At 41.4% G+C, this 13,128-nt stretch overlaps 1 protein-coding gene across 3 annotated transcripts in view; it reads right to left on the bottom strand.

Moving 5' to 3' along the window:
• Nucleotides 1-3,570: 3,570 nt before the first annotated feature.
• The window catches only part of LOC102916796 (all-trans-retinol dehydrogenase [NAD(+)] ADH4), a 36,176-nt gene continuing 26,618 nt past the window's right edge, over nucleotides 3,571-13,128 (bottom strand). For 2 of the 3 annotated variants that reach the window (XM_042279999.2, XM_006995500.4), the window contains exons 7-9: nucleotides 12,698-12,827; nucleotides 11,593-11,731; nucleotides 8,031-8,652 (exon numbers count right to left, since the gene is read on the bottom strand). In XM_042279999.2, coding sequence (XP_042135933.1) covers nucleotides 8,628-8,652; nucleotides 11,593-11,731; nucleotides 12,698-12,827 — 294 coding nt within the window. In that variant the 3' untranslated portion in view covers nucleotides 8,031-8,627. Of the gene's footprint in view, nucleotides 3,721-8,030; nucleotides 8,653-11,592; nucleotides 11,732-12,697; nucleotides 12,828-13,128 lie in introns of those variants that run through there. The other variant, XM_042280000.2, reaches the window with a different exon arrangement.

Here is a 13,128-nt window from a genome sequence, read left to right as displayed (position 1 = left end):
CCCCTCTCAGGGCTGGAACCCCATTGGCCCAGACCTGTGAAGGTACTGTGCATACTGCCTCGGTCTCTGTGAGTTCAAATGTGCTTCAGTCCTGTGTTTAGAAGGCCTTGTTTCTTCTGTGTCCTCCATCCCATCTGGATCTTACAATCTTTTTTACCTCTTCTTCTCTGGGGTTCTTGAGCCCTGAGGGAGGGTTTTGATGGAGACATCCCATTTAGAAGTGAGTGTTTCAGGTCTCTCACTCTCTGCACATAGCCCAGCTGTGGGTCTCTGTGTTTATTCCCGTCTGCTGCAGTAGGAAGCTTCTCCAATGATGGCTGAGCAAGGCACTCATTTTTGAACATAAATAATGTTGTTAGGAGTCACTGTATGGCTATGTTCCTTTAGCAGAACAGTAGTATTTGGTTTTCCCCTAGCTCCCTGGACTATCTGGTCTCAAATTCTTAGCCACCCAAGCAGTGTTGGTGATGGATTCCATCTCATGGAGTGGGCCTTAAATCTACTCAGATAATGGCTGGTTACTCCCACGGCCTTTGAGCCCTGTTGCATTAGTGCATCTTGCAGGCAGGTCATCATTGTAGATCAAAGTGTTTGCAGGTGGGTTAGTGTTTACCGGTCTCCTTTGGTAGCATGCAGAGTACTTTCCAGTACCATGAACACTTGTCAGTAGGGGTGACGGCCCTAGGTAAGGCACCAGCTTGATTTCTCCATGTTCAATGAGTTGTATAGGTGTTGTCTTCACCAGTGGGGTCTTATTGTCAGTTTGTGGAGATCAACCAATAGCCTTGGCAATAGTCTGGGTTTTTTTTGGGTCCCTATGGGGATCCTTTTGCCAACAACTTGATTAGATATAGCTCATTCCTGGCACTGAAAGTTTCATTTGATGATGAGAGATGTCCAGTTGGGGGTCCATTTCCTCTATTATTTGGCAATTTCATCTTCTTTCAATTTCATTTAGATCACCTTCATATATGTATATATTTCAGGAAGGTTCTACCATAGTGGGTTTCTGTACAACCCCTCAAATGACCCTTAGTTTTAGCTGTCCCTTCCCATATTTCCCCTCTCACCCCCTCTCATCCCACTCCCCCTTTGACTCTCTAGTTTATGTGTCCCTCCTATCCCCATTCATCCATAAATATCCTGATTTCCCTTCCCTGGGGAGCTCTACCTCTTCCCCCTAGTCCCTTTTCCCTAACATCTATGGATATATGGATTGTAGATTGCTTATTGAATGCTTAACAGCAAACATCCACATACAAGTAGATACATGCCATGTTTGTCTTTCTGGGGGCAGGGTTACTTCACTCATGATTTTTTTTTCTAGCTCCATCCATTTACCTTTGAATTTCATGGTGTCATTTTTTTTTTAAATAGCTGAGTAATACTCCATTGTGTAAACCCATGTAGACAGAGTTTTTCGTCAGAACTGCCAGCTCCCCAATAACCACACAGAGACTTATTAGTTATAAGTGTGGGGCCAATAGCTTAGGCTTGTTACTAACTAGCTCTTACAACTTAAATTAATCCATAATTCTTATCTACATTTTACCACATGGCAGTATTTTTTTTCAGCGCACACAGCAGATTCATCTCTTGCTTTCTCTGCATCTGGCTGGTGACTCACTGTTCCTCCACCCTTCTTCTTCCTAGTGTTCTCTCACATTTTCTTTATCCATTCTTTGGTTGAGGGACATCTAGGTTGTTTTCAGTTTTGGCTATTATAAAATAGAGCAGTGTATCTGGTTTTATGTTGATGTCTTTGATACCTTTGGGGTGAGTTTTGTACAGGGTGATAAGTATGGATCTATTTGGATTCCTCTACATGCAGCCATTCAGTTGACTATTACAGTGTGTTGAAGATGCTGTCTAAAAAGACAGTGTGTATTTTTGAATTCTTTATAAAAATCAGGTGTCTGTAAGTGTGTGGCTTTATGTCTGGGTCTTCAATTCAATACCATTGGTCAAGGTGTCTGTCATCATGCTGTTTTATTACTATAGTTTTATAGTACAACTTGAAATCAGGAATGTTGATACCGCCACCCATTCTTTTATTGTTCAGGATTGTTTTAACTCCTGGTTTTTTGTTTTGTTTTGTATTTCCATATGAAGCTGAGAATTGCCCTTTCAAGATTTGTGAAGAATTATGTTGGAATTTTGACAGGGATTGAATTGAATCTGTAGATTGCTTTTGTTTGCTTTTTGATTGACAGAAATGGAGAGAGGGATTTCCGTTTGACTTTCCTGGGCAATATAGAGAGACTTCTATTTACCCCTGATAGAGCATTAACAGACCAAGAAAATGAGTTAGCCCAAGTGGTAGTATGATGAACCAATGTGTTTATTGGGATTACTTACAGGAGTCTGTTACAGGTACATGGGTGACTCAAAGGCATCTGTGTTACAGAAAAGCCCATCTCAGTATGGATACTATGATAGCTGACCTTGGTTGTCAACTTGGCATATTTGGGAATAGGGAACCTCAGTTGGGGAAATGCCTTCATCAGACTGGACTTGGGACATGTCTGTGTGATGTTTTCTTTTTCAAAAGATTTATTTATTTTGTTTCACGTGTATGAGGTTTTTTTTTTGCCTGCATGTATGTAAGTGTATCCTGTGAGCGGAGCCTGCAGAAGTCAGAAGAGGGCATCTCCTTCTCTGGAGCTGGATTTGCAGGCAGTCATGCCTCCTGAGGTGGGGGCCGGAGAGCAGACCTAGATCCTGTGTGAGAGTAGCAAATGCTCTTCAACTCTGGCATTTTTTTTTTTTTTTTTTTTTTTTTTTGGTTTTTTCGAGACAGGGTTTCTCTGTGTAGCTTTGCGCCTTTTCCTGGAGCTCACTTGGTAGCCCAGGCTGGCCTCGAACTCACAAAGATCCGCCTGGCTCAGCCTCCCGAGTGCTGGGATTAAAGGCGCGCGCCACCACGCCCGGCTCAACTCTGGCATTTTATTAATTGTTAATTGACACAGGAGGAACCGTCCTACCGTGGGCACTGCTGCTTCTGGGCAGGTGGTCTTGGGCAGTGTCAGAAAGGTAGCTTAGCATGAGCCTGGATGAAGCCAATAAGCAGTGTTCCCCCATGGGCTCTGCTTCAGTTACTACGGGGAGTTCCTGTTCTGACTTCCCTCACTTATGGACTGTTCTCTGGAAGTGTAAGCTGGAATACCTGCGCCCCACCCCACCCCACCCCACCCCACCCCACCCCACCCCACCCCACGCCAGTGGGGTCATGGTGTTTGTCACAGCAGCACAGAAGCAAACTAGAACAGATGATGACCTCAGAAGAGCAGCATCGTGGAGCCCTACCCTCAGTCAGTCCCCCACTTCCTCTGTACCTCAGCATCTCCCAGGACCACATGCGGCTGGGAGGCAGGAAGGAGTGGCAGGTGGAATCTCGGGTAAGGGTCTAGTGACCTCCCTCATCTCTGCATAATTAACACACTCCTATCTGTCTCTGGGGTGTCCTGCTTATTTTGTTGCCATGACTGTGAGGCCAAGATTTTCTGTAAGTCACACAGTGGTCTTGGCTTCATGAACAGCAATGGTCATGATATGCCCTGAAGAAACAGCTACACAAGAGGGATCTCTTTTAATTTAACAGCAATAAGAGAAGGGGGTACAGGTTTCCTTCTGTATTCCCAAGTGTCTTGTTTATAGTTTCCTTCCAAAACAGACCTTGAAACTTCAGTGACAGAAGTGATCTGTCCTTGGCTTTATGATCTGGAAAGAGAGCAGCCTGGCTTAGTAGCACTTTAGAAAGGACACATTTGGGCATTTTACAGAGCCCAATATCTGCCAGCAGTGAGAGAGCAACAAAATACCACATAACTACAGACAGAATTCACCAGTGTGAGTGGAAGGGAAGTGTGCCAGCCTTTTCACTGACGAAGGCCCTGGGCATCCTTTGCTGTGCTTCTTAGCTTCTGCCACAAGGGGGAAATTGGCCTGCTAGACCCAAGGCTGTTGACTTTGTGGAGAGGCATGTTTTTTTTTGTTTTTTTGTTTTTCGAGACAGGGTTTCTCTGTGTAGCTTTGCGCCTTTCCTGGGACTCACTTGGTAGCCCAGGCTGGCTTCGAACTCACAGAGATCCACCTGCCTCTGCCTCCCGAGTGCTGGGATTAAAGGCGTGCACCACCACCGCTGGCGAGAGGCATGTTTTTAAAAGTGATTTCTTCATTATGTTTGAGTCTTCACTCAAGTTTTTAATCCTCAAATTTTTTATCTTCAAAATGTCTTCACCAGTTTTTTTTTTGAAATGTTTCATAATTTGAAAAAGAAGAGAATGAACACCTCTAGGTCTGTCACTTAGGTGGACCAATGGATACTTTGACCACATTTACTTTCTGTCTCTCTCTCTGAACTCCCAAATCTTGTGAAATCACCTCTATCTTCTTCAGCAAGTATCACTCAAGAACAAGAACATTTCATGTTTCCCCATCCATCCTCAAGAAAATGTTTACCTTGGCTGGGTGTGGCAACACATGCCTTTAATTGTAGCACCAGGAGGCAGAGGCAGGTGGATGTCTCTCAGTTCCAGACCAACCTGGTCTACGTTTGAGACAGAGTCTCTCAAACAAAGCAAAATAAACCAAAAACCAACCAAACATCCATCATCACCAAACTAAAACCAACAAAGAATGTTTAGTTTGCAGAGACGTCATCCTCATAAACCAGTTGGAAAAGTAGTGTGTGTGTTCTTGTAACAGATTCCCTCGCAGGAGACAATAAAGTCTGCTTTCCCCACCCCACAGGGTGAGCGGTTGGAAGCTGCTCTGTAAGGCACTCAGGTTAGGAATATGGCCCTACCCTCAGGAACCTTAAAGCAGAAAGTGTTTGGGAATCACATTAGGTAATTCATAGGGAGGGACACTTTAAAATGATAGCTTTAATATCAATAGAAATTGATATTCTTCCCAATTTGTTTCCCTCAGTGAAAATGGCATCTAGGACATGGAAAATTAGAAGGAACACCAGAGGGTGCTGTGGTTGCATTTTGAAAACTAAGGTGCCAGAAGGCATGGTGACTATGTTAAAACCCTTTGTCCTTTTCAGACAAATGTATAGTAGTACTGTGATCAGATTGCCTTCTAAACTCAACTGTTCTATACTATTACAGGATGCATAAATATTGTCAATAATGTTAGGCCCACAAAACAGCTTTTATAAATAAATGTGTGCCCTGTTATGTTGGGGAAAACACATTTTGATATGTAGATTCAATATCCCAAAGAAGCTCAGTAGTATATGTGCCTTAAAACTTTAATCTTTGGACTAAAACACTGGCAAATAAAGAGCAGGGCCGTTCTTTACAACAACAAAGTACATTGCCCAGCAAACCATTACTATAATATTTGTGGGAGCCCGTTCTGGGGTTCCTCGTGGCTTTACCCAGCAGGTCCGAATAGTGGATGATCAGGACCACGGGCCTGAGTGCAGGTGTCTGAGATGGCCTGCACTTGGCTGTGCTGGGGGAGGAGGTCTTTTGCTCCACCCCCTTGGCGTCTCTATAAAAACCCTGGGCCAGAGACAGTCGGGGCCCGTTGGAATAGGTTCCAGGCCCTCTCGAGGCTATCCTTTATTTTCTATCTGTTTATCTCCGCAAGATTCTCCGCTATAAATCCTTCTATCTAATATTTCCTGCTGCTCGCACTCAAGAAAACTCTGGGAAGCTGTGGGGGTGGTGGGTAAACGCCCCACAAATATTTTTTGATTTTTCCTTTTGGAGGGAATGAAGTTCTAGTCTGTTACAGTTACAGTGGCCTGACACTCTAGACATGGTGTAGTGTGTGTTGCATGTAGTAGCCTTTCAAGAAGTGGGGCTCATTAGTGAAAGAGAGCTTGCAGGAAAAGGAGCCAGCTGCCAGAATGTAGACTTTCATGTATTCTATGCATTGCAAACTGCATTTCTTGTATGTGACGTTTTTTAAAATAAGATCTCTATCTGTAGTCAGGGTTGGCCTTGATTAAAGAAAAGAGGAATATAGAAAGTGTATTTGAAAATTTCCACTCAAAACAGGAAGTCTGTTTTCAGCTAGTGTCTTCTATATGTGACAGGGAACTGCACCGATGAGATCTTTGTACAAGACCTGCACAGTGACAACACCAGTTGAGATTCTGACATGGACAGGTGATATCTCACAAGGTACACCCCTAGATGAAGACCTACAGGTAATTAATGGGTTACTCAGAGAGGAAGAACCAGTCTTTTCCAGGAAAGAGTCCCCTGATAGGTTATCCAATCCCAATTGATTAGCCCTAAACACATACAGAATATGAGTGATACTAAATGGACAGATTCTATTTGTATATACCTGTGTTTGTGTGTGTTTGTGTGTGTATACATATATTTATACACATACATATATATACACCTACACGTATATACATATATATGTCACAATTGAAGAAGAGGTCATGAATTTGAGAGGGAATAGGGGAAGGGATATGAGGGGAATTGGAGAGGGAAGATGGATAGAAGCAATGTAAATACAATACTCATATATGAAATTCTCAAAACAAAAAACCCACATAACCCTACCAAACCTCAAATGACAGCAACCAAAAAGAATGGATATAGGTTATTTGGATGCACATGACAACAAACTTGTTACCAAACGTGTTTCCTGTCTATGTGCTCAAAGATTGTTCTGCCTTCAAGGAGGTTGCAAACATAGATTTGAGAAACAGGAGTAGCAGCATGTGTTAAGGTTTCAGGAAAGTCACTGAGTGCCAAAGGCAATGGGAAATGATGCATTTTGTGGTAGCCAGGTCTTTAGCACAGGTGGGTATGAAGCAGTCTAGGGGTCAAGGAAGGGAAGGAGAGGAGAGGGGATAAGGAGAGAAGACAAAGCATACTGGGATGGCACAAGAGGCTAACACCTGTGAAGTGTGCCTTAGTCCCCACAGCATTGAGAAAGGGAACATGCCTGTAGATGGAGTGTCTGTCCTGCCCAGTCCCGCAGCTGTTCAGTCCCAAATAAACACACAGAGGCTCATATTAATTATAAACTGTTTGGCCTATTGCTCAGACTTATAATTAATTAGCTCTTATGCTTAAATTAACCTGTAATTTTTGTCTATGTTTAGCCATGTGGCTTGGTGCCTTTTGTCAGTCCAACATTCTCATCTTACTTCCTCTGGCTGGCAACTCCATCTCTGCTTTTCCTCTTCCCAGCCTTCTCCTAGTCTGGTTGCCCACCTACACTTCCTGCCTGGCTACCAGCTAATCAGTGTTTAACGAAACCAATAGGAGTGACAAATCTTTACAGTGTACAAGAGCATTATCCCACAGCATCCCCCCCCCCTTTTTTTCAAAACAAAAATCCTGAATCTAATCTCCATTGTTTAGCCTTTTCCCTGACCAATATTCCTAACAATTTGTAGGCTAACAAGAAGCACCCCTCTATCAGGCCAGATAGCCCAACCACCACACATGTCCAGACCAGTTTTCTTCTATTTCTAAAAATACAATCTCCAAGAAGCAGGAACAGATGATACATGTCTGATCTCAGCACTTAGCCACAAGGAGGAGGATGGCCTGTTCATCTGAGACCAGCCTGATCTATGTCATGGTTTTGAGACCAACAAAGACTACATACCATAACTGTGTTTCAGACCAACCAACCAACCAGGAATACGAGCCTCTGCTTTGAGACATTACTGATCTGTAAACAGGCTGGCCTTAAATTCAGAGATCCACCTGCCTCTGCCTTCTGAGAGCTGGGATTAAAGTGTGCACCACCACTGCCCTGCTTGTTCTTTATTACTTTCAGTTGACTTTAGAAAATAGCATCAGTTTGTGCCAATTACAGTTTATTGTCCAGCAAAGCACAAAACATAGTGTATTACAATTATCAGATAAAAGAACAGTTATTTTATAGAGAAAAATTGAGTGTAGATATATTTTTTTCTTTTAAACATTTTCTTTCATGTAGATTTTAATATCCCATTACTTATGATTATAGTGAATGATTATAAAATGGGGCTAAGAGAAATTAACAGATATTAAAAAAGAAATTATAAAAAAGACTTAAGAAGAATAGCTTATAGTTTATTAGAACACATAAACCATATAATATTTTATATACACATATATGTATAATATATATGTTACAGTTTTCTTTCCAGTAAAAAATCTCTTTATTGTGGAAAACTGTCAACATAGATGAAACTGGAAAGAATAGTATAGTGAAATTCCACATATTCATCCTCATCTTAAGAAGTTACAAACATACAGACATACAGCCAATCTTTTTTTTTTTTTTAATTTCCTACCTCTACTCCTGAGAAATAGTTTTAAGCAATTACTAACATATGATTCTATTTATCCAGGTATCTTATTCATTCCTCATCCATTTATTTTCTGGGCTTTGAACTCAAGACTTTGCACATGCTAAGCAAGAGATGTTCCCCTGAGCCACAGATCTAGCATCAGTTATTTCATATAGGAAATCTGAATATGTTTTATAGGTGCACTTGCTATACAATTTATAGTTTATTTAAGTTGAGGTGTGAAGTATAAACTTGTGCTTAAACTCATAGCTTTCTTTGGCTCATCTGTGAAGTAGTAAGTCAACCAGACAGACTCAGATCCAATCAGATAATATTCCAATTTACTTCTGCATCTTCAAAAAGTCAGGATTATTCGGATGCTGATAATAATAATAAAACAACAATAAATACAATTTATATGAACATTTATCCAAAGTCCACAGGTTGTTTTTCTTTTCACTTTAGATTTTGAGCTTATATTTCTTTAGAGAAATATGTACTATTAACATATACTATTTATATGCAGTAACGGGGTTCATTATGATATTTTAATGCATGTATACAATGTTCTTTGACCATATTCACCCTCATTCCCCTCTCTTGTTTCATTCTCATTCCTTCTTTTAGTAGATGCCCACATTGTTAAGAATCATTTCTTGGGCTGGAGAGATGGCTCAGAGGTTAAGAACAGCCAGTGTTCTTAAGTTCAATTCCCAGAGGTCCTGAGTTCAATTCCCAGCACCCACATGGTGGCTCACAGCCATCTGTAATGAGATCTGGTGCCCTCTTCTGGCCTGCAGGGACACATGCAGACAGAACACTGTATACATAATAAATAAATAAATCTTAAAAAAAAAAAAAAAAGAATCATTTCTTCTATTTTATCATCTTTCTCCATTCATGGCGTTAATAATGTTTGTGACAGTGTTAATAGACTGGGGGAAAGTGGGAACTTTGACACGACAGAGTGAGGCCCTTGTTGCTGGTGGTGCTGTCAAGAATTAAGGCGTACTAGTTGGGGAATGAGGCTTTAGTGTTGGGAAGTCACCACTCATGGCAAAGTAGGACATCAAAGGAGCGAGGTTGATGTGCTCTGAGTCATCCTGATGTGTATAAACAAGGACAGAAACCCTATCTCAGAGACCACAGCAGGAGGTGAAGACGGCTGGCCTATGCTGGGTGCCATGCCTACGCATGCTCTTTACCCAGGAAGTGGAAGTTAGATGGACTGTGGAGTGAGTCATTGTGTCCCTTTGCTTTCTCGTCACCTCCTTTCGTCTGTGTAGTGAGGAAGGCAGGAGGACTTTCCCTCTCACGGGATTCCTGTGCCTGTGTGGAGATGGCCACCTGTCCATCTGTAGATAGTTAGGTGGTTCCCTCAGGGCCAGTGAGGGAATATGAAACTCACCTCAGGTGGACCTATATCTAAGCTTCTGCTCAACCACTAGTTGCTTAAGAATTCCTTGTGGAATATGGGAGATTTGGCCATCTTCTAACAATGCAGCGTGACGCTTTTCACTTGGCTACTACCACATAGTAGTCCTTGTGGATATCTTCTGTGACTGGGAACTTAGGAGAAAAGGGGTTGTGGTAGAGGAGCTGTGAACCCCAGTTTCTCAGACCTCTCAACCCAACTCCTAACTTGAGGAAAACTGTGGGCATATTGAGATTTACAAGATATTGCAGGGTTCATCTATTAAATTTACATAATATAGTTATAAAAATAACCATTTTTTCTCTCTTTCTTGAACTTTTTGATATGGAGTGACTAATGGGAAATTTCAAAGTGGTAAAGTACGTGTCACTGGGATATTGTCTCCTGGTTCTTCTCCATGAAATAACCTGAGTCCTTACCCCATGGACCTAATTTTTTTTTTCTGTAGTATTTATTTTCTGCTTCCAGCTCCTATCACTTCCACTTTAATTTAGGCTCCTCCACTTTAATTATCCCTCTTCTTTTTTTTGCCATGTCTTCTAAGTTCTTTGCCCTATTTCTCTTTTAAATATCATTGTTCTTGGTGTCCACTCTTTGCTTCTATTAATGAAGGCTGTAAATTAACTAAAATGATTCATCCCAGTCTTACCCAGCCCCCAACCTCTAGGAATCCCTCATTTGGAGCATTGTTATAAATTAATACCTAGGAACCAATACTGAGACACAGTCCTGTAGATGTAACCAACCGTCTTATTAAATAAGAAACACAGGACCAATGCAAAGAAGAAAGCCAAGAGGTCAGAGCTAAGAGCTAAAACCTTACCCTTCCTCCTGCAGTGGTCCTACCTCTCCGAACCAGAACTACTTCCTGTGTTAAAGTCTTTATATAGAGTTTCTGTTCTGCCTTCTCATTGGTTGTAAACCCAACCACATAACCGCCTCATCATGGCCTGTCTGTATAGACCTCCAGGTTTTCTATGGTTGGTATTGAGATTAAAGGCATGTGTCTCCAATACTGGCTGTATCCCTGAACACACAGAGACTTACCTATCTCTGCCTACCAAGTGCTGGGATTACAAGCGTACGCCATCACTGCCCTGCTTTCCTATGGCTTGCTAATAGCTCTGACCCCCAGGCAACTTTATTTATTAACACAGTCCAGCTAAGCTAAGCTTGTTGGGTAAAGGGATCTTACAGGAGCCCCAGGATAAGGCAAGGCAGAGAGAGCTGAAGTCCTGTGTATACCTGCTACTCTGCTCACACCTCAGTGGTTGCACAGGACTCTGACCATGAAAGCCCTTTGACAAATCACAGAAAATGATTCTAGACTTAGGCACACTGGACCAGGGGAACCTACCATTGTACCATAGAAATCTTTCCTTCTAGGGAACAACTGGCTTGAGTTAACAATTGTGAGAGGGAAAACATCTGTCATTGTATGCCACTACTATATACTGCATACCATAGAACACTGTATTGCAGAAATGGAAGCCTTTCTCATTTCCAAATGGCTACTATTTGATCTGTTAAGAAATCTAGTAATCAGAAGAGACATCTGGTTAGTTGTTAGGTTAAATAAAAATCATAAAGGTTGGGGTTAGAAAGATGGCTCACTGTGTAGGAGCATTTGATGTTCTTGCACAGGAGCCAGGTTCAGTTCCCAGTACCCACATCAGATGGCTCACAAATGCCTGTAATTCTAGTTCCGGGGATCTGACATCCTATCTTGGCTTCCTTAGGCAGCTACATGCACATAGTGCACATGTGCACACACACAGACACACGAACACACACACACATACACACGTGCTCATAAAACAAAATGACATAAATAAAAAATCATAAAGGATTTCTAAACCACTCAGTCATAGACTTGGCAGTTTACCTTTTTCCTTGGTTCATCAGGTCAATCGCCTCATTAATTTTGTCAAAAGGTAGGGTATGGGTCACCAGTATGTCCAGATTGAACTTCTTATTTTTGTAGTCAGTAACCAGGTTTGGGACAGAATCTACACTTTTCCAACCTGTAATTAGGCCACAATGCCACATAAAGAAAGGCATGTCATTTGATGTACAGAAGTAGTTTAACGTTTCTCCTTTAAAGACAGCTTTATGAATTCATACACATATGTAACACACCTTGCTAATATCTCCTCTCCCCGAGTTCTCGCTCTTGTTACCTGCCCCACCTCCTGCTGGTGCTCTTCTAGTTCAATGTCTTTTTCGTTTATTTAAATCTAGATAAGTGTGTTGGTTGAAGGGGTGAAATTACTGGGTCAGATTTGGGTTGCTTTAAATACATTAATCTTAAGCTTTGCTCCATCTTTAATTTTATGGATTTATTGTATTTAAATTGTTTTTCTTTGCCAGGCAGTGGTGGCACATGCCTTTAATCCCAGAACTCAGAAGCAGAGGCAGGTGGATCTCTGAGTACAAGGCCAGCCTGGTCTACAGAGTGAGTTCCAGGACAGCTAGGGCTACACAGAGAAGTCCTGTCTCAAAAAAAAAAAAACTAAACTAAGTAAATAAATAAATAATAAAGTTTTTCTTCATAAGAAAAATTTAAGATTATTATCTACTCTTTCTAAGAATTATCTTAATTAGACCAATTTCCCCTTTGTTCCTTTCAGCTGATTGGCTCATTTCAATGCCTCTTGGAATGTTTTCTTTTCTTTTGAGATAGGTTCTTGTCATGCAGCTCGGGTAGGCCTTGAACTCAGTATGTGAAGGCTTACCTCAAACTCATGATCCATCTGCTTCATCCTCTTGAGTGCTGAGATTACAGGCTTGCACCACTAACCTCAGCTACTGAATTTCAAATTTGTAATCATAGTCATATTTCCATGCAAACGTCATTTACTTCTCAAAAATTGGAATAGTTTTGGTATACTCAATGTTTATACAAATTATTATTCTTTTCAAAATTCAATAATCTTAAATAGTTTCATATATTAGCGAGGAAAATGAAAAACTATAAAGAAAAAACTGACCACCAAAGAACGTTCCATTTATAGAACGGCCCATTATCATGTCCACAGTGGATATATTCATTTCTTCAACCTTTGCTCCAACCACAGTACATGATCCCCAGCCAAATATCGTGCACTCCACCGCTGCTTTCTGAAATGTCAAACAGAAGATTACCTGGGCAAGCAGAGAAATAAACAGGAACTCTGGTGTGGCTATATACAGTGCTCCAGGGAAACTTTGTACAATGTTGCCGGTTACATAATAGGTTCAAGTTAAGAAGGCCATCACATTATCTGATTGAACCTTGAGGCTCTAGTGTTCTGTTACATGTGAAACTCACAAAAATCATTCCTTTTTGTTTTCTTTTGTATTTTGAGACAGGGTTTCTTTGTGCAGCCCTGACTGTCCTGGAACTTGCTCTGTACACCAGGCTGGCCTCAGATTCAGAGAT

Source organism: Peromyscus maniculatus, chromosome 6 (assembly GCF_049852395.1).
Source record: "Peromyscus maniculatus bairdii isolate BWxNUB_F1_BW_parent chromosome 6, HU_Pman_BW_mat_3.1, whole genome shotgun sequence".
NCBI lineage: Eukaryota > Metazoa > Chordata > Mammalia > Rodentia > Cricetidae > Peromyscus > Peromyscus maniculatus.
The sequence above is the reverse complement of the archived record's forward strand: the minus strand, read 5'-3'. Positions and strand labels throughout refer to the sequence as shown.